Below are 26,195 nucleotides of genomic sequence, written 5' to 3' on the forward strand. Positions count from 1 at the left end.
TGACCCCAGCCCCAGCTCTGTGCTGTCACTGCCCCCCAAGATCCTGAGGCCCCCCAACTGAGCCTGCCCATCTTACTCCTGGCCAGTGCTTCTCCTGCCGCCATGGCCCCATCTCAGCTGCCAAGCTGAGCATCTTGCATGTGCAGGTCCCACCCCCAGTAGTGGGTGCAGGGCAGAAGGGTTGGGGTGCTTGGGCAATGGGGCTGGATTCAGCAGTGGCAGCCAGAAGGATGCACCACTGCCATCAGGGCCTCTGGGAAATGGAATCCAGCTGCTACACCTCCCCAGCTACACTGCGCACCTAGGCACATGCCATGGCCCAGGCTGTCCCTTGTACCTGGGCTGGGCAGGACTGAAGGATCTGCTGTGGGCTGAACAAAGTCCCTCTGTGGCTTGGATCCAGCCCAGGGGCTGTATAGTTTCCAAAGTGTCCTGCAGCCTGGAGTGGGTATGTAAATTAAGAAATTGGAGAGGAAAGCCTTGAATAGAGGATGGGAGAGCAAGAAGGGAGGCAGGAATCAAAGATACCTGCAGTGTACCTTTTGAAGGCGAGAGGTTTATGCATATCTTAAGTGAAGAATCAATGAGAGTCTTCATGAGAGAGGAAGAGGAAGAAACATAGTCTGAATGGGAGGCAAGACCTTCTTTCTAGTGAAGGTAATATTGTCTCTGCACCTTTACACTTGATCCTAAGACCTGACACATGGAGCTGCCATGCTACAATGTGTAAATATTATATTTCTAGTTTGCATATCTTACATATTCCATTTCTTCTGATTCAATCTCAAATATTAAGGGACAGCTATTAATTAACACCTTGATTCTAAATGGCTTTATGCTTTTTTTTCCAACCCTCCCTTCCTCCTTTCTCCCTCCATCCATTTAAAGGTTGCTTCTGCAATATAGGAATATAGCAATTAGCTTGCTTTTAAGAACACAGTTGGCATTTTCTTCTTCTGGCTTTGAGATTTGATTTGTTAAAACCCACAAAATCACAAATGACACCAAGATTCCAGGAAAATGTTAACATTAGTGTTTTTTTTAAAAAATAAAAATTAAATAGTACTTGAAAATTGGCATTGCTAGTGATCCAAAGAGCTTTCTATCCAAATATGTATTTTTCCTTTTCCCTGTATTTTTACTGTAGGCACGTATTTGGCTGTTTTCATTTAAAATGATTTTCAGTGTCATGTGCTGATTGGAGAGGACTTCTTTGTTCTTTTCAGTGGACAGTTAATCAGAAGGTTTTTTATTACGTTATATGATTTTGCAGCATGCCAGCTATAACAGTGTGTGGTCTTGGCAATATTAAGGTAGGGTGCATGGTAAATGTTATCACTAATGTGCCAGTGAATGCTACAATATGTGAATAGTGGTGGTGCTCCATATTGAATAGCTGCAGTGTCTTGAATAGCGCAGTCATTAAATATACAGCAACCTCAGATACAAGTTAGAAGATAACCTTTGCCTGAAGGGAAAAACTTTGCAGCACTACAAGGGCATTTAACACATGCTAAACTGCTTGAACGTGCATCTTTTTGTGTTTTAACTAGTAAGTGTTAAGTTGTACATGTGACACCTTCCTACGTATACTAATTCCCTATGAGTGCTGTTCCACTCTGATGGTCCACCTTAGCAGATGGTATGGAACTCCTAAGCATTAAAAGTCACCAGGTATTGGGCATCCAGCTTCCTTAAATGACTTCAAAATCCCACCCAGAATGTTTCCCTACTATTGGAGTTCAGTGTATCCAGTCTTAAACTTCTCTCCATACCTCAGTGTTTTTATTCCTCTGAATGGTTCTTTCCTCTCTTGCATTTAATATCCTATGTGTATTTATATAGAATCATGTTTCCCCTCTAAATACTGTTGATTTTGGCTCAGTAAATAACACATTCATTTAACCTTTCTTTGTAGGTTTTTTTTAAATTCCAATTTTTTTTATATCATTTTGAATTTTCTGATGGTTTTTTATTGTTTGTGCCACCTTTTTGAAGTTAATGATGATGTTTTAGGTTTTGCTTTACCAACCTGGAGTGAAGTAGTAATACACTTCCTGGCTTATAAGAAACCCCTTTAAGTATGTTCTTCATGCCAGAATAGAAATGGCCTTCTATCCAGTGACCTTTTAATGTGAACTCCAATCAGGGCTGCTCCTGCTTCCATTTATCTCAATGCCATCCACCATTACATCTGGATTTGGGGTGTGCAGAAAAAGTTCTATTGATAGGTAATTAATCACTGTAAGACATTCAGATGACCCAGTGATGGGGGTGCCATGTAACAACAGAGGTAGCAGACAAGGCAGGAAAGAGGCAGGCACTAACTTGTCCATGAAGTGCTGTTTTGTGCTTGGGGACAACTGAACTGCTTTACAGTTGGACAATTGGGGCACAGAAGATTTGATCATAGTCAGTCACAGATTATATGAGAACTAGAAATGAAATCCAGATCTCCTGAATTGTATCTTATTGTGAAACATCGCTGGTAAGAGACTAATTTATTTCTAGGCTCTACCCATTTGACTTTGGCACGGATTACAAAGGGTTCTTCATTGCACTCCTAATAGTTTTGTCATCATCTTGTTTTTATGTTTTAGGTATTATTGAAAATTATTATAATGAGGCAAACTTCCTGGAACCACAACTTGAAATTACATATTGGGCACATCTACACATCACCCTACAGTGCAGTAACTGCTTGTATTGTGCCGTGTATGTGGCACCTGGTTAGTTTTAGTTGTTATTTTGCTGTAGCGCTGCACTAATGGGGGAGTGTGCTGCTATTGCAAAATAGCTGCCAGTCATGTGTGCAGACTCACATGATCACTATGTCACCGGAGCACGTCGCTATGGCAACATAGGCTGATGTGTAGGCCAATGTATGGCAGTGTAGGCTGATCCATTTACATTTGCTGGATGGAACTATTGTACACTTTAAGATTTCATTTAATTTGCAAGGAAAATAGTAAAATGTTTAATGTTCCAAGTTATTAGACAGTACTGTATGTGCTCATAAGTATGATTCTGTGGATAACATTTTCCACTACTTCCTTGAAAATCCACTGCACTGCTTTTTTTCCAGCTGAGTCTTTTAAAATGGGCTGTAAGCATCTGCTTGCTTTTTTTTTTTACTGGCTAAGAGTTAAGAAATGCTCTGCATTGAAATGCAGAGTTTTCAGTATTGATCCAATTGAAAATGCAATGACTGTTTTAAGGGTGGACTATATAACTCCTTTCTCTTATCTGTTTAGAAAACTGTAGTCTTCCTTTATTGATCCATTTTTTCCACTGAAGATGGATTCTGATTTCACACAGGGACTGAGATAGAAAAATGGAGCAAAATACCATTGATTGCCTCCATGTGATTTTTCTGCTGGAAGGGAGAGATGATGGATATTTAAAAATTAATCTGTGGCATCCTCTAGGTGCATTCTGAAGAAACTTACCTGGAACACCCTGTTTACAGTTAAACCTTGGAGTTGAACTTCTCAGAGAGCGTGTTTAGGGTTTGTAGAATTGACTGAGCCATAGGATCTGGATTAGAGGCAAGCAAGAGCAAAAATATAGGTGTTGTTAAGAATACTTGGGGATGACCAGTTCCCATCCATAAAAAAACAACAGAGCGGGCTTCCAGATGTCCAAGGTCAAAGGCAAGGTAGAGGAGGATTTGAAGTTGGAGAACAGGGGCAAGAAAGAAAGCGAGGGCATGCTAAATAAGCATACTGACTGAGAACTCTTCATTTACTTTGCTTCACTAACCCTAATTTCTTCTTAAAGAATGGTCCTCTGATGGCCAGGTGCCAGCATCCTACAGTGATACTTCATTTTTCTGCTAAATCCTTATCTCTGTGGCTTAAGGCAACAATATTCCTTGAAAAATCATATTTATACAGGTCTGAAAGGTTCCAGGTATCTAACAGTAAAACCCATGAGAGCAATTTTGTTTCTTGGGTATCTCACCTAGTTACTCTGCTGTGTTGTAGTTCTGTCACATGAGGGGTTGGAGGAAATTTCCAGCTGTCGTGAAAATTGGACCATAGGTCCAATCAGCAGCTGGACTGTGGTGCTGTCTTGGAAAATCTGTCCAGTTGTGGGTAGGAATGCAGACTGAGTTGGATTCTTTTAGCAGTATGTTGCTCCACTGATGTCAGTGGAATTACAATAGTGCAAATACTTTGTCTTTACATTAAAACGGAATATTGCTGACATAGCTGCCTAAGGTGTCTTTCATTCAGTTAGCAGTAGTAAGAGGGGCGGGGGGAGGCAAGTGGGGTACGAACCCTGGGTACAAACATTGGGGCAGGGAGGGGTGCAAAATTAGCAGCAGTTGCTGCTGTCACCAGCTCAACAGCACTGTCAGCGACCTCACCCTACTGTCCATGGCAAAGAATTGCCCAGCTATGCTGCGGCATTCAGGATCCATCTGTTTTCCTCTCATACTGCCTGACTCGACTGAATTCCATGGGGTTGCCAGTAATGTAAACTTAATGAAAGTGGACAGTTGGGCCCTCCTTCTGCATAAATAATCATCTTTAAAAGCTTAAAGGAAAGAAGGTCAAGCTGAGGGGAGGCAGACTCCTGGCACAGTTATATGGCTCATGCAAGTGACACAGTTGCTGCTTAAATCCCATCATCTCCTGCTTTCATCAGCCACCATTCCAAAGGGGAAGGTAGGTGGGAACCACAGAAGAGTTCAAGAAGCTCTGCTGTGGAGGGGAGCCTATGTTTTATGGAGAATCAGTAGTACTTGCATGGGTGAATGCATGCATGGATGGCTGTGACAGCTTGCAGCATGCCTTCCAAGAGGGATTGGTATGAGGAGCCCAACATGAATGGTGAAGACTGGGAACTCAAGCAGACAGAAATACCTGTAGTGTGTCAGATCATTCCTCTCTGGCCCTCTGCTTTGCTTTGCTGTTTCAAAGATGGACACTTTTTATGGAACTTTGATCTTTTTAATAGTTGCATGTTTCTTGATGGACAGGACATAGAGTAGTTTGGCTGGAGTTTTGTCATGAAGACAGCATTGGAGAATATGCCAAAAGAGTCATGGACAGACAAGTGGAATCCAAACTTGCTGTGTGCAGCATCTTCTGATTTGCAGTGACGTGATGAGACTCTTGAACACTTGCTGAGCACAAAGGGAAAAAGGGCCTGAAAATACATAGCTAAAAAGACCAGGTGAGGGAGGAAAAGCAATAGAGAAATGGGTAAGACAGATGCTGGTGCTACCTATCACATCCTGACGAAGAAGAAACTGGTCAGGGTTGTTGTGATCAATGCTGAAGGCTCTACTATAGTGGACCCATTTGTATAAGTGTAAGCATAAGGGGTATACAGTTTGCCTCCTTTTGTCTTGGCAAGCTGTCAAAGCATTATAGAACTTCAGTGCCTTATTAGCACTGCAGAATGTTCACTAGATTTAGTATGCATATAGTCTTTGTGTGTCAGTTTCCTCCTTTTTAATTACTTTTTCCACACAAAATAGAGCTCAATAAGTAGTTCTGGTAGGGCTATATGTGGGCCTTGAACAGGGCAACAGATATTAGAGAACTCCAGAAATAATTTTTTGAGGAAAAACTTGTCTGATCACACTGAAACCTCTTTGTCCTGGTTTTCATGTAATCTGGTAGCCTTCCAGAGGACCAGCTCCATTAGCTGACCCAGCAGAAGATACTCCTTTCAGAAACTCCTGTTTATATTGGACTGTGAAATCCTAGCAAGTGTTCAGCAGAACCAAGTTCAGTCTTAAATACTGTAGTGTCATCACATACACACCCACACGCATGCAATCCTGCCAAGCCCTGGCATTGACAGTTCTGGCCAGTTCCTTTCCTGTCAGAGGGAAGGTTGGCCGAGGTGACCCTTGCTTGGATTGGACTGGGAGGGTGAGGCTCCCTGCTGCCAGAGGGAAAGTTGAGTTTCCTCAAGAAGATGCTTAATACAAGGGGAAGGAGAAGCCATAGATCTTTCCTTGTGCCAAAGGGCACCTAAAGCTCAAGGTTGCTACAAAGTCAAAGGGCTTTGTAGCACCAGCTCTAACTGCTGCTGTCTCCAGAGTAAACTCCCCTAATGGAAAATGAAGCATCACACTTTGGAGTTAGGCAAACTATTTAGAGGAACTATTAGGATACAGACAAAGAGTGCCTGTACATGAGCCAGGAGGCTGCAGTGTGTCGGAGCAGAATCAATTAAAATTAATCGAGTCTGGTGGAGCATGCTAATTAGCACGCTCCAGCCAGCCTGCATGTCTCATCTATCAGCATCCCTGTGTTTCATTTGACAAGCTTTAGATAAAGCTCCCTTGCCACCATTTTGAAGGGGGATGCTGATATACAAGACACTCTGGACACTTTAATTAGAGTGACTCTTGGAGTAAAATACCCAAAATGTTTTGAGGGGATTTCCTTCAGAAAGGTTCTGCCACAGGGAGGTTGGGCTGAGCCTGCCTCCTGCTTTGAAGATGTTTCAGATGAAACAGGAATTTCAGTGATGGGGTGTTTCCATGTTGCCTGTGTCTGACCAGTCTGGTTCTGCTGCTAACATGCAAGCAGGCTGAAGTACCATCATAATGGGTCTGTAAGTCTTAAGACAATGATTGCTTTTGAGAGGTTGCAAGCCCTTTTGTGTTGGTGCAGGGGGCATTCTGATAAACACGGCAGACTTGCAATCCAAGAATAAGCTAGTGTAAGACATGGCTGTAATGCTCTGAATGTACTTATAACTCTTTTTTGAGGTGTTTTTAAAAATGTGTAACCCTGGGCATGACACTACCCACGCCTTCACCTGAATCATGGGATCCTGGGGTACCCGGTAGCCAGTGGTCCTGCTCAGCTCCCTGGGTAGCTGCTGCAGGGTCCCCGAGTGAAGGGCCTCCCCTTACAATCAAAGAACCTTACAGACTGTTATAAAACTTTTTCCAGGATTTAATTATTTATAAGGTAACATAACCAATGCAATAAAACAAGTGTTGTACCACATAACCTGGCGATGGTGGCTTAAGGTTTAATGGTTTTTCGATACACATTACACTAGGGGAAGGTATAAAAATTACCCACAATAAGTGAGGAACCAATAAATAAGTACATTGATACTCCAACTAATAAAGCATTAAGAACTTATTTACACAGTCTATAACTTGTACACTGTGTACAGAGGACCCTGTGTGCACTGCCCCTGGTGGGGTGTCTCAGAAAGCAGGACTGAATCTGTGTCCCTGCACAGGAGCCATGGGCGGTCCCTGCTGCTGGCATCCCCCTTCAAGCTTCAGGGGTCTTGTGCAGCAGGTGGTGGCTTCTCTGTGGTCCCTGCAAGAGAGCTGATTCCTGCCCAGACCCCTACCCTGGCTCAGCAGGGAGCAGGGTCTGAGCTGCAGGCTGGAGCATTTCCCCTGCCCAGTACAGCCTCACAGCACCTGGCAAATGCTGCCTTTTCCCAGGCCCTGCTTGCCCTGGGGCTTCTGGTGGCTGGAGCAGTCCCTGCCCCTGTAGCCCAGGGCTCCCTCCAGCACCTGAGCCTGCCCCTCCCTGGGGTCTTCTCATTCATGGGGGAACACCAAGGCAGTCTCCAGCAGTCTCCCCCTGGCCCTGCATCCCCCTCCTCTGCTGTGCTCACCCTGCCACACAGGGACTTGCAGGAGGGTCTTTCCAGGCTTGGAGTCTCCTCACAGGCAGCTCCTCTCTTGTGCCTGCCCGAGCAGGACTCCCAGGGGAAAGCAGCGAGAACGGACACAGTGTAGTGCTCTCGGTGCAGCCTCTCACTGCTACTTTGCAGGGGCTCTTGAAAGGGCAAGATCCTTTTCCTGGTCTCCACCCTCTCTCTCAGCCTCTCTCCCCTTTGTTCTCCTCTCAGGGAAAACTGATCCCCTCTTTTAAGGAAGCCTGTCAGCCAATCCCAGGCCGGGACTCCCCCCGGGGTTTTGCTAACATCTGTCATTCAAACCCTGCTGAGGTTACATCACTCCTCCCACTACAAAGAGGGCTGCCTCCAAAGCAGCTTCACTCACCCTCAGGACAAATGGTGTCCCTACTGGCATAAACTCTCTCTGCAGGGCAGCCCTTCCTATTCCTTCAGGTGGCTCCATTTTTAATGCTGCTACAAATGAATTAAAACCCATGAGTTCTTAAAAGTGAATTAAAACCCATTGGAGTGGGAGGACTTGTATAGCATGAGCAGCAGGAGTTTTTCTTTCCCAATAAACAGCATCTGTGCGTCTCAGACCATCTCTGCGTGGAGCGCTGGTTGTGAAGTTCTTGGCCTCTGCAGAGACAGCTGGCAAGTGTGCTGGTTGTAATAGCTTAGAGGTCTACTTGAGCCTTGTGGCTTAGTGGGCTAAGATAATGAAGGCATGCCAGTTTCTGTAGCCAACTGTATGCTAAATGATGTGGAATCATTGTATCACATGTGTCTGCCTCTGACTCCTCCGCCTGAATGATTGTGTCCCAGTTTATACCTTGGTCAGCTGAGCAAGAACTCATGCTCCTTTGGATCTATTGTGAGTCATCTTAATAAATTGGATTTCCACTGTGCCCTTCTTGGCGGCTGAGTTCAAACAGGGTTTTTGATATGAAACTGTGCAGCTGGACTCCTTTTTCATAGGCAGCTAAATGGGAAATAGCTCTCACTTATTACTGGCCAGGGTCAGGTTTGAGTAAGTGAATCGGAGCTGAATAGCTTTATCCATTTATAAACATTGTGATATAACTGAATTTTATTTCAGTTGGTGACCATGCAAGCAGAAGCCTAGGCCAGAAATGTATGTAAGGTTTACTAATTTCTACAGTTATTGCTACCCAGTCTAGTTGTTCAGCCTTTGTCATTCAACATTAACTAGAAAATTAGGAGTGCATCAGTAGGATGTTTTTAAATGCTGGGAAATGTTTATTTACAAATGTTCTCATTGATTCAGATTGCATTAATAACTAAATCAAGACCAGGGTATTAACTATCTGTTTGCAATCCGGATGCAAGTCAAGGCTAGGAGACTACTATGGAAAAGTCTGATTTGTGCTACAGTGTTTGTGCCAGATAATACTGAAGCCAGAGTAGAATATGCTTTATAGATTTAGAGGTTGTTCTGTTTGTGAGATATGTTTGCATGGCAAGTTATCCTGAATCAATGACATGTTCCTGCTTTGTTTTTATTGTTTTAAGCTTGTATTTCAGCTTTTGAACTATGTGATTAATTTAGCATAGTTATGTAAAATTGATTGTTTTCTGTGGATATTATTAACTTCAGAGAGCAATTAGATTTTTACAGAATGTTCCCTTTCCCTTCCCCTGCCTCTTAAATAGCATTGTTATTATTATTTTCCCTCTAGAGTTAGGAAGAGACGTTTTGAGGTATGGTAAATGATTTGGAGATTTAAAGGGTTTTTTTTTTTTGGTAGGTCTGTTCATAAATTGCTTTACAGTTACTACTTGCAAAAATAAAGTTGAAATAATCATTGATTCTTGCAGGCTATTCTTATTCCTTTTGCAGAAAGGCACACCCATTATAAATAACATAATTGTGGTCTTCTTTATTCTTTGTAGACTTAACACAAAAGAAAAAACTCACATGAATTAAAGCTAGAAAGGGAAGCCAACCTTAGCTTCTGGACTGCAACACTGCCTTTGGACACAGCTACTTTCAAGCCATAGGCAAACAGCTTTGGAGAAAATGGGTTATTTAAACAAAATCCCCATGCCAAAATAAGGTCTTACATCAGTAACATAGCAACTGTAGGTACAAACTCACATTGGCCTAGAAAAATGGCAAGAAAATAAGCCATTAACATGCAAAGGGACTTGTTCATTTCCAATATAATAATGTTGTTTTACCCAATTATAAAAAGGAAGAACTGACTGATTGTGTGATGTTAGCTCAACTTATTGCAACTAAAAAATCACAATGATTACTGCCACTTGCACAAGTAAAACATAACATCACTTAAGTGGTAGCATTTACAGTTATATAATTTAGCTAACATTTAAGAAATGTATTAACTAAAATGATTAAATGATGGTAACAGATGACTTATTATTTCAGTGAACTTAGTCATACAGTTGGGGTATTTCAATTAAAAGAAACTGTAAGAAAGATGCAGGCAAAACACGTGGTTTGGCTCTTGAATCTTATAAACTGAAGTAAATACTCTTCATGCAGTAAAACATTTTGGAAACTGAATTCATCTTTAAGAGGAAATGAAATCAGGATGCCTTTGTTACCTAAGTATGAATTATTGTTGGAAAGTGTGGATACTTCAGGTCAGTTTTTATTGACTAGGACTGATGATAGCAGTAGAATAACTCCCACTGTTTTTTTCTTCAGATGTTTTCCTTTAGTACTTTAGAAGATAGAGCCCATTCCTAAAACTGCTGGACACAGCTCTTACTCCTGGAAGTGAAATAGTCCCATTGGATATTAATCAATAGTACTCTTCATCTATTACACTGGAGTCTCTTCTGTTTGAAGGCAAACCTATTAATTTCAGTGCATAGTAATGGTAACTAAGTAGGCTATCCAGTGTGTTTTATGTTCTTATGATTAGAATAAAACTGCTTAAAAAGACAGTCCCCATTCAGTAAATTCCAGAATTATACCTTTGTCAGTCAAACTACAAACTGTCTTGAGACTGCACTGAAATATCTTTTTTCTATTTATTGGAAAAAAGGAATACTCACTACATAACATTGTTAAGATTCAGAGCTTTAAATTGCAAAATTCTGAGAAATTCAAAGCTTTTGTTATACATTGTAATTATAACTTTCGCTACGTATGTCAGCATACCAGGTATGGAGAGGTCATCTTTTGGGCCTTTCTAATCTTGAGCTGGAGAAGTCCCCAGAGTAACTCACACAGCTCTTGTGACTTTAACTTCAGCACCCTGAGATCCAGAAATGCTGCAGGCTAGACAGTCTCCTGTACCTTCCACTCCCAAAGCCTGAGATATCTGACTGGAAGTGGGCCCTTTTAGAGTTCTTTTACCTTGCTTGGCCCCTTCTACCTAGCATTAAACCAATGACTAGATTTTTAAAAGAACTCAGTATTCAATACAGCAAAGCAATTAGAAAATTTGGACCCAATTGTAAAAGTTTAGCACTCATAGTTTCATAGTTTCATAGTAGCTAGAGTCAGGAGGGACCTGATGAGATCATCTAGCCTGACCCCCTGCCACAGGCAGGAATGAATGCTGGGTTTGCAAGACCCCAGACAGGTGATCATCCAACCTCCTCTTGAATTTGCCCAAGGTAGGGGTGAGGACCGCTTCCTTGGGAAGTTGGTTCCATATTTTGGACGCCCTGACTGTAAAATATTGCCTTCTGATCTATCTCTCTCATTCTGTACCTTATACTGTATATGGAATCAAATAAGTGCAGCGTAGTTACAGTAAGAACTATAACTTTTCAGTTAATGGCTTGCACACATTTAAATCCTCTGTTATAATGAAACACTAACAGAAATCTGGTACTGAATTTCTTTGCTTTCTGGAAAGAGAAGAACCCATATGCAACTCAAAGGATATTGCATCAAAAAACAAGAAGCTTGTTTATACAAAGTGTGAGTTTGAAATGCTTTGTCAGATGAATTTACAACTCTTTTCCCCTTTGGTAGTCCCTATTCTAGAGTTGGCCAGAATCAAACCCTTTGTTTTACAGTTTTTAAAATGCTACCTTTCCTACGGTACCTTAGTACAGCAGTTGCAGTGCATAACTCTGTGACTTTGGTTACCCCTAATCCTAGTCTGGCTGCATTTTATTCCTTCATTGGGAATTAACATTCTGTTTCCTTGCTGATTCATTCTCTGTACTTAACTGACTACTGTGCGAATGGACTGTAAAGCTTTACAAATTGGAGGAGATGCTTGCAGAAATAATTTTTGCCATTGCAAGGGATTTCCTCTTCATACGTATGTACACCAGCTTCATAAACTCTTGGGCATACTGGATAAACTGTCTAGAAATGGGCTCCCAAGGCTGTGTCCCAGGTCTGGATAATTTTTGCTCATTAGTCGTGCCACCTCCTCACAAACTAATTTAGCTTCCTTCTTGCAGCAGATTAAAACTATGTGGAGAGGGGACTGTGTAAAGTTCTGCAGGGAGAGGAGATGGTGTTTGTTCCACTTCTCTTATCTCCTCCCATGTGAATGACAACAACCCAGCCTGTAGATGAAGAGTGTATGTGACTTGAGCAGTATTCTCACATTTGTGTATAACTATGCAGTGTACACGTACTTTTTAGATAAAGGGACTAATTATATGGTATAGATAGAGAACTGGGAAACCATTTCAACAGTGGGTCAGGTGCAAAGCTCTTGTTTCTGTTTGTCATCTCACTTTGAAGGTATGTTTTATGTAGGGTGTCATAGTTTATTGTATCTTTTATGCCTTTTGAAGCTCTCTAGTAGATTGCTCAGAATATAACATCCCAGTGCTCTTTCACTAGTATCTACAAATATTCTATGTACCATTTTTTTTCTCCTGCATATTCACCGCATCTCAGGTTTTCTCAAAGAGAATATATGCTTGTTATGTTGTGACCTGAAATGATTTCAGAACTCAAGAGCTTAGATGAGGGCATTCTTACAGATGATTTTCTTTGATTACATTACTTGATTTTTCTCACCATTGCCTGCTGGGATTTACAATCAACTGTCAGTGTCGGGCTCTTTTCCTGATTGATCATGAACCTGATTCTCGTCTCACTTACATCCATTTTATGCTTATATAACTTGTTCCAGTGAATTCATTCTGAGTAGGTACAGCTGCCAGTAGGAGCTGAAAAGTAAACCTTGGGTGTGTGTACATGAGAAGCTGATTGCACAGTAGTCTGATACTACTGCGCAGTTGTATCATGTGGCAAAAACCATGATGCAATGCTACTGTGCAGTAGTGTCACAAAAAAGGCATTCGCTGGCATTGAACATTTCTTTAGTATTTGTTTATACAGGTACTAAAGAAGTGCTCAATAACCACCGTGCAGTAGCATCTCATATAGACACAACCCTTGTGTCTGTAAATCTAATTTATAGCCCTTGCAGGAGAGAGGTACAGGGAAAAGAGGCTTAACTGAACTTTTCACCTATATGGATGGACATTATGGAGCTGACAGGCATGTGGTTTTTCTGGCATGGGTTATATGGTGACTACACTGTAGTAAAATAGATGTCCTTACATGACTGCTACACCTGTGAAAATCACAGGTCAAAATTATCAAAGCCTAAAAATATTCTATATCCAATCAAACACCCAGACAAATTAATCCAACAAAATATTTATTTTGCAGTACATTATCCTGTCAATTTTGGTCAGTGTCTGAATGGTGTATATTTCGCACATCTTCAATGTCAGTGGAAGCTTTATAAATGTGTCAAGTCAGAAGAAATGTGTTTTAACATTTGTTGTGCTCTTCCTTTACCAGGCTGGAATGATAAGAACTGATAAGGATGAATATTTCATCGAACCTTTGGAAAAAGGCAAGCAAATGGAGGAAGAGAAGGGTAGAATTCATGTGGTCTACAGGAGATCAGCTGTAACACAAGATTCCAGTGATGTGCTTCAAGACTTCCGAACAGAAGGTACAGCACATGTCTATGGTGGTTTAGGAAGTTATTTCAGATGGCTTCAACATATATTAGTTTTTGGAAAAGGCTGTTTGAAATATAGAGTTGAAGGCGTTTGAAATATAAAGAGTTTCAAATGTTTTGTTGAAGTCCCCCATCAAATAGAGGTATATATTTTTTCTAATAGCAGTTATTGTATGTGTGAGAGCAGAAGCTGGCCATATGATTTTGTTATTTTTAGGAATGTTGTAATATGATTGGCTTTTTCAGAAGCCTTATCCTATTCTCCTTAAAGTCAGTGGCAAAACTCCTGTTAATATCAGTGATGGCAGGATTGTGCTTTTCATAATTGGGTAAAGAATTGTGAGACATGGAAACAGAAATGCCTGCTCATGTGAGTGTAACATAAAAACACCATTATTAAGGTGAAATAATCTATAAAACTTTTGGGTTGGTTTCTCTTCCCAGGGATAATGTGGAAATGGCTAAGACTTTTACTGTAGTGACTTTAATGATCTCAATTCAAAATAATTGTCTGATAGGGTGTGTTAATGTAGCCAAGAGTTGCCCTCTGTTTTAAAGCCAATGTGGTCGGTCCATCTGAAAATAATTATTTTGCAGTCTTATCTGTTAGACCTTAGATGTTTTTTTTCCTCGTTTTTGCAAATGATTGAGTCATCAAAATTCTGATGAACAAACAACTTTTTTCAAATAAAACCAGAAACACTCAACACAGGCTGGCCGATTCTGAAAAAGCTTCTCCCCTCATCTCCCGAAGGCAGAAAAAAACTTCTTGTGATATTAGTGAGTCATCCAAACCTGGGTATAGACATCAGGATTTAGGGATTGTGTCTCTTTATAATTAGAAAGGAGGTGCAGAGCCTGAATATTTTGTTATGGACTTTATCACAGTGTTGTAAAAGTCAAGGATCTCCATTCTGTTGAACTTTCTATAATGATATATGTATACATGGGGAGAGTTGGGCATAGGGTGGTCTCAAATAGCCGCTATTGAAATCTTCAAGAGATGGACATTTTCATTTTGACGTTACAACTTATGTGTTACAGGGGAGGGGAACAAATTTTTTGTATTCAGTGCCCTGCCTTTTCTCTCTACCTACTAGGCTTCAGGATACTCAGTATAAATTCTACATTTCTCTTTAGCCCAATGTTGAGAACTTTGACTATGATGGTTTCATCTATTTTGTCATGATTTTGTTCACAAATTGACATCAGGTTAGGCCAGTTCTCAATATATCGCTTAAAACAGTCCACTACCGAGTTCCATCGCATATCTTGTGGGAGGATTAGTTTGGTTCCTCCTTTCTTTAGAGCAGCTGCTGCAAAGTGGTTGTTACGGAAGTATTTTGCAATTTCAGCAACATTAGCCTTTATTTCTGGAACACTGAAGTCTTTGGCTAAGAGGTAAATCAAATGAGTGCTGCAGCCATATATTATTAGCTTGGGGCTTTCTTCACTTTCTTCTGTATTTTTTCTCATTGATACATTTGCAGACAAAGCTATGTACTAGACATTTGAATTTTGTTTCAGTTTGTTATAGCTTTTACTGCTACTTCTTGTAAGAATTGTACTGTGTGTGCATTTCCTGATGTATGAATTGTTCCTGTAAGGTAGACAGTCCCTTCTTCTGTTGTCACACAAGCGCATTTTCCTGGATCATTGTGGACATTGCTCCACGCATCAACACTCAGATTACCAATTTTCCCCTCTAAACTATTTGCACACTGTTCAATTTCTTTCTCATACACTTTATCCAGCAGTTTTCCTGCTGTATCTTCTCTGTTAAGTGATTGTATCCTGGCTGTAATGACTGAACCACGTCAATGAAGTATATGTTCTCAACCATATGTAAAGGAGAGTTTTGTTACATAAACAAACTGAATATTTTTTTTCATCAACTACCTCCTGCTGTAATCTGCCAGTTCTTATTACAAATTTATCTATGGTTGTTTCTGGATGATGGATATTTTTTTTTCTTTTGCTACATAGGTTATATACTGCATTATACTACATGGGCGACTGGTGCCACCTTAGTCAAGTGGGGCATGTCCCTCCCTCCCCCAGCAACCAGGGGGAGGATCGCCCTGCGGCCAATCTCAGTAACTGGGAAGTGGCCACGGTGCTCCCACTCCCCGGCTGGCACTCGCAGGGGGCATACCAGTGCTCCTGCCAGCCCCACCCCCCATTGCCTAAGCAGAGAGCAGAGCCTGTTAGGGGGTGCACGCCCTACGTGTTGCCACTGATATACTGTGTCACATACGTTTGACTGGAACACTGGTATCGTTAGCAGGTAACTCTGAAACTGTAGACAGTGATGATGGTGTTGATGGTGGATAATCAGAATCCTGTATGTTGAGGTTGGAGCCTTCTGAACAAAAGAAGTCAATGCAGTCACTGTAGTACTGATCATTTAGTATTCCTCATTTCACTCAATACTACTTTTGAAGAAAACTGTAAAAGGAAGATCTGCCTATTTCAGCCATTGTTTTATCTCACAACTGTATTAAAAATATGATAGTTTAATTAAGTAACAGTTATATTTTTGCTCAAACATTTTTATGAGCATTCAAGTAGTCCAGAAACCCATCCAAAAGATATGGACAGGGAAGACAGGCAGATCCTTAAGAAAGAAATATGAAATAAGAAAGTTCACTAACCTGGAGATCCTGCATGTTCAGACATGTTCCATTCATCATCGTCAAAGCAGCTTCCTCCTGAGAAGGAGCACTTCTCATGGCGTTATTTCATTCAGGCAACTATGCCTTGCATTTCTTTGTTGCACTACTTGCATTTTGTATGCATGCCTGTCTTACCCACAGATAGAGGAACTTCATTGAAATATTCCCAAACAGGGTCTCTTTTATGGCCTGGCAAACCTGCTGCCGTGATAGGTTTTCTCTTCTACCATACTGTTCCCGCACTAGAACTCAAATCAATGGAGAGGCTATACTCAGAAGTTTATCCCTCAAGACTCCTGGAATATTCTGCTCAAAATGTTTCTCTTTTGTTTCTGCTGCCCCTCCCTCCAGGCATTTATCACCAGACTCTTCCTCCTTGCTGAGATCTACTCCATCCCCAACAATCCTCTCTTCATTTAACTTCTTGAAACTTTCCACTTTTAGAGAGAGGTAGGGGCTTGACTGTGTGTACACAAACTTGCAGAGAGACAATAGGACTGATGGGTAGGTAGTCAAGTCTGTTATCTCTCATCTCCATGTACTGCTGTTAACAAGGATGTTATCTATGGAGACCCAAATCCACAGTTTGAGAACTGAAACTAAGTATCACAGAGATGTTTAATGCAATCTTTTACACTGAGCACTGAGTCCCATTGGGTAGACTGGTTTTCTTTAATCTTTACTGATCTATAGAGGAGCCTCTGGGAACCCCATAAGATTGGGCCCCTAGTATAGTCCATGGCCTGTTGTGACCTATTTATAAAACTTTACTAAAAAGGTTACATAAATATATTGTCTCATGTATATGAATATAAAGATTACATGGATGTTTTGTTTCATGTTGTTATAGTATATAATTAGAAATTTTAACCCCCATTCCATGATCATATCTTTGAAGTTCAACAAATTTTAAATTAAAACTATCTTTATATAGGGTTATTTAAAAAAATGCATCTTAACAAACAAATAAAATAAGTAAAAAATCAGATAAAAATAAAAAAATCTGATATTTTTTATTAAAAGAAATTGTTGATTCTTATCTACCCTATGAGAAATTCTTCTTGCAGTATTTTTTTAGCTGCATAGCTAGTCTTCCTAGAGATAAACGATTGCTGTTTGATGGTTTCTTTCTCTAAAAGATTTCATAGGATTTTGTCTAATCCAGTCTAGTCCCTACTAAATCTTTCTGAAGTCTATTACTGTGTAGGAAACTACAGTATGATGCAGAGATGCCTAGGCTAGCCTACATACTGGAAGTAGCCTAGCTATAGGAACCCTGAACTTTATGTGTCTTCATTTACCTTCCTTCTCAGCTGAGTCCTGGGCTGCCATGGCCAGACTGCATCAGATACTTGAGTTGGCCTAATAAAAATTGGCACGGCTACCTCTACATTATCCCATAGAGGGTGGTGTTCCATGACTGAACAAAACTAATTCATAGGTTGGTCTATGCTGCAGCAGTGGTATCAGTGGTATATTTTTGCCTTTCGAGTCATTTACAAGCCTTGCTGACTTGGCCTGAAAATGGTCAAGACCCTATGCATACTTGAAGATGGAGCAAGACATGGAGCTGTTGGCTTTGATTGGGTGAATGTATGGCAAGAAGTCCAGCATCTCCTTCTCCAAAGAGCATTCTTGGGACCCTGGTCTGTATCCATACACATCTTATACAAGTCTGTTGTACACTCCATGCTGCTGTTACAGAGGGAAAATAATCGGAATAAGGATGAAGACACCTCTGCTTTAAGCAGTCTAGAAAAGATGCCTTCCAATGAGGGGCCTTCAGGGAAGGGGGAGAAGGGGATGGGGTGTTGCAGGTCTCCTCCCCTACCTGCTTAGTGATGACAATGCTGCTTTCTGGGTACTTGAACTAAGATTACTTTAGCTGCCTGTCAGTCAGCCAAGGAAAACCAGTGCCTTCCTTTTCTCCAAACCTAAGGGATTTTCCTGCTTATATTAAGAACATTTCTATGTCCCACAGTACCCAGTTGGGGAAGGACAGAAACCTCCTGTGCAAGAGAGAGCTTACGTAAGAGTCAAGTGTGGGGGTACTCTTTCAGCCTCCACCCTCATGAAATGCAGCTCACAGTAGACTGCATGGGCAGACAGTCAAAGCTGTAGCATGCATGCTTTCTGGGTTTCTTGATCTTAGCTTCTCCTCTGTGGGGCCCAGAAACTCATGGCCTGTGCTAGACTCATGCCTTATACTTTCTTTCCTAGGGGTGGGCAATTATTTGGGCTGGACGGCCTGACCCAGCTGCATGCTGGGGACTTGGGGCAGGGGAGGGGGTACAGGGAGAAGAGGGGAACACAGAGCAGCACAGGCCCAGCGGGGCCCAGATAGCCTATAGCTCCTGGCCCCCTTCTCCCTGCACCTCCTTCCCCACCCTGAGTCCCCAGCATGTGGTCAGGCCAGTGCCATGCTGTGTTCCTGCCCACCACTTTGGGCCATGTGGGTGCAGCTAACGCATCTTCTGCCTGACCCAGCTACATGCCGGGGAGTTGGGGTTAGGCAGGAGTGATGCCATCTGCTTCAGCTGTGTTGACGTGGCACAGTCTGAAGCAGTGCACGGGTACACAGAGCAGCACCATGTTAGCGGCATCCATGCTCTTATCAGGTCCTGGTGTGGCAGAGCCTGGATAACCCATGCCTCCTGGCTCTCTTCCCCCTGTGCCTCCTCCCCTGTCAGTGGGGAGAACCTTACCTGAACTTTGACTTGCCGTGGGCCAGGCTTTCTGGTTGGCGAGTGTGTTTGGGGCCAGAGCTGTGCACAGATAGCCTTGCTGGGCAGAAGCCTGGCCTGGAGCTCAGCGCCCCTGGGTTTGGAGCATATGCTGGGGGCTGAAGGTTGGACAGGGCAGGTTGGGCTGGGGAGGCGAGTGGCTGATGCTGCTGTAGCCAGCTAAGACGTAGGAAAGCAGAAGGGTGATAGGCATCAAAAGCCAGGGCAGCCACAGTCTGGATACAGTTCTTCTTCAGAGGAGCAGCCACAGGTCAGATACAGTAATTTGGCAGGCTGGATCCAGCCTGTGGGCCATATTTTGTCTGCTCCTGTTCTTTTCCTTACTGGGGTTATGTCCCAATAAGACACATAAACTTGGTTCCAGTTTGAGATGCTCTGCTAGCCTTGGTGGGGCTTCTTGGATTTGGCTCCTACTTATCTGGGACTTCAGATAAGGTACAGCTTGACTTATGTTTTCAAGACTCCTTCATCAGTCATAACTGCTGGAGAGCTCATTTCTGTGTTAAATGCAAGCTTAGATTCTGGAGAATATAGAGGAAGAAAAGACAACATGTCTGTCTGCCGGTCAGATTTGAGCCTAGGTGATGCACAGCTGAATCTGGTGTGGCATTCACCATTCAGAATATGCAAAGGCCATGGAGGCAGGCTGAACAAGAGAGTCTTGAAGGGGCTGTTTGCTATGTAGATTCCAGGTCACACCCGGCTTTGGTCCACTTATAGCAGAATAAACTAAAACCCCTCTTCCATGATGTTTCCAACAACGTACGTTAGTGGAATACTTTGAGGTATATGGTACCTCAGTAAGGGACATTTTTTAGATTATAGGCTTTTATAAGGCCTCATGGATGGTGCACCCCTTCCAGTTTAGATCTTTCCTCTCACTGTGTGACTTTCTACTGTAGAATTTGACCTATTTTTATGATGTACATCTTTGTGCATCTTATTTTGCCACTTATGATGTCATTTTGCAAAGAGCCTCACCCCGCACCTCTTAGTTTTTTAGGCTTTTTAAGGTGCTGGGTCCCAGCAAGCCTTTGTGTATGGGGCATCTCCAGGATCAGGAATTAAGCCCTCACCTGTTTGATCCTCAAGAACAGAATAGGATCTGTATCTGAATAGGATTAGGGCTGCCTGGTGCTGAATCCCAAAACTCAGGTAAATCAAACTGAGGGAGCTCCGGATTCCAAACCCGGCTGCCTCCTGCTCTGTCCATGGAGGATGCTCAGCTTCAGCTGGGGCTAGGGGAGCTTCTCTCATCTCTGGCTGCATGCTCCTGTTTGAAGAGCCACTTCACACAAGCAGCACGGGGTGGAAGGAGCATTCCTCCTCCCTAGCTGCACTCTCGCATTTAAAGAGCCACCTTGCCTGAGAGCTGGAGTTGGAGGAACTTCTCTCATGCCCTACTGCACACACTGGTTTAAAGAGGTGCCTGTTATGTAGTGCGGGATGGAGGAGCTTTTCTCATCCTCAGCTGCACTTATGCATTTAAAGATCCTCCTTGCACTAGTGGCTGTGGATGAGGGAGCTTTCCCATCCACTGCTGTTTGTGCTGCATAGCTTTTTAAATCAGTGCTGTGCAGTGGGGGATGGGAAGCTTCCCCATTCTGCATTGCACAGTGTGTTCACTGTGAACCTGACATTGGGGAGCCTCTTCCTGTTGTCTGGCTTACATTACTCAGGAACATAAAAAAGTGTGCGTGACTCTGGGGCTCCCAGCTACATGCCTGCTTTCTAAAAGTCTGGGCCACTGTGAGTCCAGGATAAAAGAAAGTGATTTTGGGGTCATGGCATCCTGGAACTTCAAAAAGCAAGTGTGGAGCTGGGAGCCCTAGCTGCATATCTGCTTTTTTATGTTCAGGGTGCCTGTGGAAGCAGTACCTGGATAGTGGGGAGCTGCTGGTTCTATCTACATTCACAGGGGATGGGATATATCTGGGAAGCAAGGAGTTTCTGCAACTGCAGGTGACCCCCATGCCACTGGCAGCTGGCAGTTACACATTTGGGGTTTGAAGAAATTTATGCCCCATTGGGTCACAAAATTCCTCAGATCCCAATCTGCCATTACTTTCATGTCTGCCGGCAGCCTGGGAGAAGTGCTATTTTTAAGAAGGATCTTTGTACTCTAGCAAGTCAGGGTAAATTTGAGACCTGCCCATCATAATATAAACAACTTTTAAAATACAATGCGTGTATCCTGGAAATACCATATAATCCACTCCCCCAGTTACTTAATACAAAGTTCCCTTGATACAGAAAACACTATCATCTCTTCCAAAATGAGGTTGGAAATATGGAAAAAATCCCAGATACTCTTCAAGATGTGCTGCTACCTACAGGCAGGGTGCTGTTTGTTTTGGCTTCTAGTATGTGCTGTCATGCTGTTATCTTGGTTATGTGCGTCAATTTTCTTCTTGTTTGGCAGTATATAGCACCAGGAGGGCTGTGTGATTTGTATACGCTAGCCTGCATGTCCATATACATGCCAGAAGAAGGCCTGTAAGCTTAATTGTAGGTCTGTCAGTCTTAACAGTATCCCTTTAACAACATCTTAACTTTACATTGTATTTATAGCTATCGTTAATTACCGCCACATTAAACCATTTTTGTGTACCAGGTATGCTTCATGTCCTACAGCTGTGTAATATAATTCATTTTCAGTATGGTCTTAGCCCTGACTCCCTTTTGAACAATCTGAGCAGAAAAGTAAATATCAACACGCTGATTGAACCTGGAAGTAATCTCCCTGAACAGTATTCCATGCCTGCAAACTTGTGAGAATGATGTAGATACGTCAACTGCTTGAATCAAAATGCCTTTTGAGGTTTTTTCCCCCCAGAGTAAGTCTCTTAAACTATTTTCAAAGGTTTTTTTCCCACCACTGAACTTCAAGTGGCTTGTAACTTGTAGATTCATCTTAAAGCTCACTTTTCACAGTATAGTGACTTTTTAGCCACTTTTTGGGCTTTGGGGATCTTTTAGTTCAAACGTGTTTTAATTCAAAGCACTCCTCTGCCATTTCTCAGCGCTGTTGATGTGCGGTGCTGCCAGTGCATGTCAATTTATGTGCTTGAGCAGACTCGATTAATCAATTAATGGATTTCCAGCATGTTGGAGCAGATTCCTGCATGTGTGTAAGTGCCCAGAAGGTACTAACTTTAATGTACAGTAGCAAACGCCCATTAATGAACATGTAGACATGCCCACTGTTGGTAAAAATGTGAAGACTGATTGATTTTCTTTGTGGGGGAGGGGGTTGTATGTTTGGTCACTTGGGATGGGTTTTTTTTTTTTTTGGATCATCACTTCATTTTCAAATCTTTTTGTGTTTTCTAAAATTTATTTCTGAATTGGAAGCCTCCATTTTAGAGAGTTGTTAATTTTTTTTGTAATAAAAAAATCTTTGGAGAATTGGAGAAGAGACATCCATCCACTTTAAAAATGAATAATTGTTGAAATGACTGTGAAATACCATATTTTTTCTAGTACTTTAGGTATTAGATGTCCTATTTATTGATGGAATCATCACACTGCTGAGAAGGAACAGTAGCACACACACGCTCAAAAATGTTTCTACAGGAAACCTTAGGATGTCTGAAACTAATGAAATTTTAAAATTTTTGCTTTTGCATCAGCAAAGCATAATCTTGTCTTTGAAGCTAGCTCTTGTGCAGATTCCTGTGTTGAAAATTCACGGCTGTTCACAGCCCCTTTGGGGAATGGTGTACAGTACAGTAATTTTTGATAATTTATTTGCTGCATGGAGTTTCCTCTCCATTGACTTGAATTGCATACAATTCTAGGCAGGTGCTGCCATCCCATCTATTTGGTGAATGTCTTAGTTTGAAACCTGCTTAAATTCTTAGAGCTCAGGTCTGCATTGTCTGGCTGCACTAGAGAGCAAAGTGCTGCATCTACTCCTTTCACTTATTTGTGACATAGTCTTTTTTTCTTTGCTTTAGTGCTCAAGCAAAAGTGCAGAAGCAGCATTTCTGGGCAGGGTTTTTCCAGGGTTTTCCCTGGGATAGAAGTTAAGCTAATTGGCCTAAAGTTACTCGGGTCCTCCCTGCTCCCCTTCTTGAAGATGGGCACAACACTGGCCCTCTTCCAGTCCTCAGGGACCTCTCTGGAGCACATGAGTTTTGGAAGAGCTTCACCAGGGGTTCCGCTATGCCTTCAGCCAGCTCCTTCAGCACCCTCAGATGAAGTTCATCTGGGCCTGCTGATGACACGAGCCGGGGCAGTAGGACCCAAAAGAACCTGGCAGGACTCAGGAGAAAAGCTGGCCTGACCCGGCCTTGGCCCCCAGCCCCTTCCCACTCCCCCCAACTGGAAGCCTCTCTGCCCCGGCTTTCACTGCTTCCTGGTGCGCCCACCAGCCTCTAGCACTACATGACCCCAGGCTGAATCGCCAGACTGCAGGAGCATGGGGCCCATGCCAGTACCCTGGGGCCAGGAGCAGGAGAGTGTGTGTGTGTGTGTGTGTGTGTGTGTGTGCGCGCGCACACATGCATGCGCACACCTGTGTAGTGAAGGAGGCACAGTGTGTGTGTGTGCGTGCACGCATGTGTATTCCTAGGGTGTACCCCACACACACACACACACCCCACTATACACATGCACCCACTTCCCCTTGCACTGCCATACACAAAGACCCCCATGCCCATACCACCTCACACACCCCAGCCACCCTTCCCACCACACAACCTGTCACAAACCCCATACCCACCCACACCTCACATAACCACACACACATGCTCCCTCACCCTACACCCATACCCCCCATACCTATCCATCACCCACACACACCCACCCTACACTCCACATATCCACACACCCACAGCCCCCCACAAACCTATACCCACCTCCCTATGCCCTCCACCCCCCCACATTATACAAGAGTAGGATTTCCTTTTGAGCGGTTGTGAGATCACCTCTGTGTACACTACACAAACACATGTAAATCAGGACAACAAGTTTTTCTGAAATCGAATGAATGTTGTAGATGTTTGATTTTTAGAATATAATTTGGTATATTTCTGGTTCTGAGATGGCAAAACCTCTTGCTGAAAGGAGTATTTCCAGGGGCAAGGGGAGGGACTTCTGATGGCAATGGTCACAGGTTAGGGGGTGGGAATTCTGGTTCCAAGCTGGCGACCAGGGGGTGGGGCACCTATCAAGGGGTGGGGCTTCCCATGTAGGTCTCGACAGCTTGCCAGAACTTGGTAAGTGACCCTCCGCCAGAAATAATTGCCCACCCCTGGACTATACTTTTACCAAAACAGTTCTAAATTCATGGGGTCTGAGTGAGTGTTGATTTAATTTAAGTTATTGCTCAGCCCTGCCATTTATCATCTTACTTTAAAGAATCCACAGTTTAAATCTGTTTTAAGTGGGTTTTTTTGTTATTGGAAAGACCTCCATGTTTTGACCCATATTTGAGATACTCTAATTGATTTTTAAATTAAGGAGGTCAAGTCACCTGAGGGGGAGGGAATGGGAATTCTGTACTGAGTGTTTTTAGAAAGCCATTTACTCATTTGAAAATTAATTATACTAGGCAAGTGGAGTTTTCTGTTGCTGATGTGGCATTTTGAAAGGTTATCAAAATATGACGAATCTTTTCCCAATTTAACCTAAGAGCTCTTACTTTTAAGATAGCATAATACAGAATCCAACTTTTATCCTACAGAATACAAAATGTATATATTGTAACCATGTCTTGCTTGCTGTAACTTTGCAGGCAACATCTGAATACTTTCTGTTTATGTCTTCTAATTAAAAAATACACCTTAAAAATTCTGAACTCAAAACAGCAGTGTCTAGTGCATAAGGTTACAGGAGGGAGGCAGGATTTGAAGTCTCTCCAACATTACCCTTGATGAATTAATTGCCTTGGACAAGTCATTTACGTTCTGTGATCTTTGGTTCAGCTGTTGGCAAAATGAGCAGAAGAGTAGCTATTTCCAGTATGTCATAGGAAGCGTTGGAGTTTTGTTTAACTTTTTTTTTTTTTTTTGTCTTTGAGAGCCCTGAATATGGAAATGCAAAGGATTATATCTTGCTGTGGAGAAACTGCTGTTAGGAATGGTTTGCATGTTATTTTAATTAACAATTGAGTGCTCATTTTAGTTTACAACTTGCATCAGTTTTAAATTATCTAGACTCCCCAATACTGCAAAGCTGCTGCCTGAATCACATCCACTTTCAGAAGTGGATAAAATGCTCAGAGCAGTGTAGTTTGAGTATCTTGCAGACAGGACTGTACAAATCAAGGCCCTCTGCTCTTTGTGAATACCAAGGGCGAGATCTGAGATTTTGGCCCTATGAAGTCAATGAGAATTTTGCGATTTGACTTCAGCAGAGCTTGGCAATATCTTCTTTGTCCTCAGATACCTTTCATAAGAATAAAAATATACATCAGCATCTGTGTTCAAAGTTTTTTCTTAGCTGATCTGTACTATTGAAGTGGACGGATAGAATTAATTTGTTGAAGGGGAAAGGGGCTGGCTCATTTTCTGACTTTCTGGTGTCAATCTTCCTTTCTGGGATTATGTTAAGTATTTTAAGGCAGAATTACTAGTGTTCAACAAGGAAGAAGCAAAAAGCAAGGCACCCATATCACAGTAATGCTCTCCTCATGTTTATCACCTGTTATTAGACACTGTTATCATTCTACAGCAGGAGTTGAGAACCTTTTAGGAGAGGTGGGCCACTTTAATGGAGCTAGGTCCAAATGTTGGCCACCATTTCTGACTTGGCTGCACCTGCCACTTCCCCCTGCAGTGCCAACCTGCTGCTGAATTGCTGCCGATTATGCTGAGACTGCAGGCTGGATCCAGTCACTTGGTGGGCCACATCTAGCACTTGGGCCATAGTTTGCTAACTAGGGCTGTGTGAAGCTACAGTTGCTGATTCAATTCGGAGGAGATTCGGCCCGATTCAGCTGCCGAATCTTTGAATCTGAATTGAATTGGGAGGCCAATAAAAAAGGTCTGAATCGATATGAAGCCTCCGAATCAATCTGGAAAAAGATTCAGAGGAGATTTGGAGATTTGGGCAGTCCCTGCTCACCCCTGCAGGGAGCTGGATTTGGACTCTGTGCTGGTAAGTAGGGTGTGGGGGGGACGGGGACTGGAGGAGGCGGGCAGGGACCATGGGGGGACCCCTGCCTGCTCCCCCACCCCCCTGAGCATTCCCCAACCCCC

General features: G+C 42.6%; 1 protein-coding gene across 1 annotated transcript in view; it reads left to right on the forward strand.

The window, feature by feature from the left end:
• The window catches only part of ADAMTS3 (ADAM metallopeptidase with thrombospondin type 1 motif 3), a 368,935-nt gene that overhangs the window by 120,817 nt on the left and 221,923 nt on the right, over window positions 1–26,195 (forward strand). The window contains exon 2 of the mRNA XM_019516763.1: window positions 13,406–13,562. Within this exon, the coding sequence (XP_019372308.1) occupies window positions 13,412–13,562 (151 nt within the window). The 5' untranslated portion in view covers window positions 13,406–13,411. The remainder of the gene's footprint in view (window positions 1–13,405; window positions 13,563–26,195) is intronic.

Source organism: Gavialis gangeticus, unplaced genomic scaffold (assembly GCF_001723915.1).
Source record: "Gavialis gangeticus isolate Ggan-Ray unplaced genomic scaffold, GavGan_comp1, whole genome shotgun sequence".
Classification (NCBI taxonomy): Eukaryota; Metazoa; Chordata; order Crocodylia; family Gavialidae; genus Gavialis; species Gavialis gangeticus.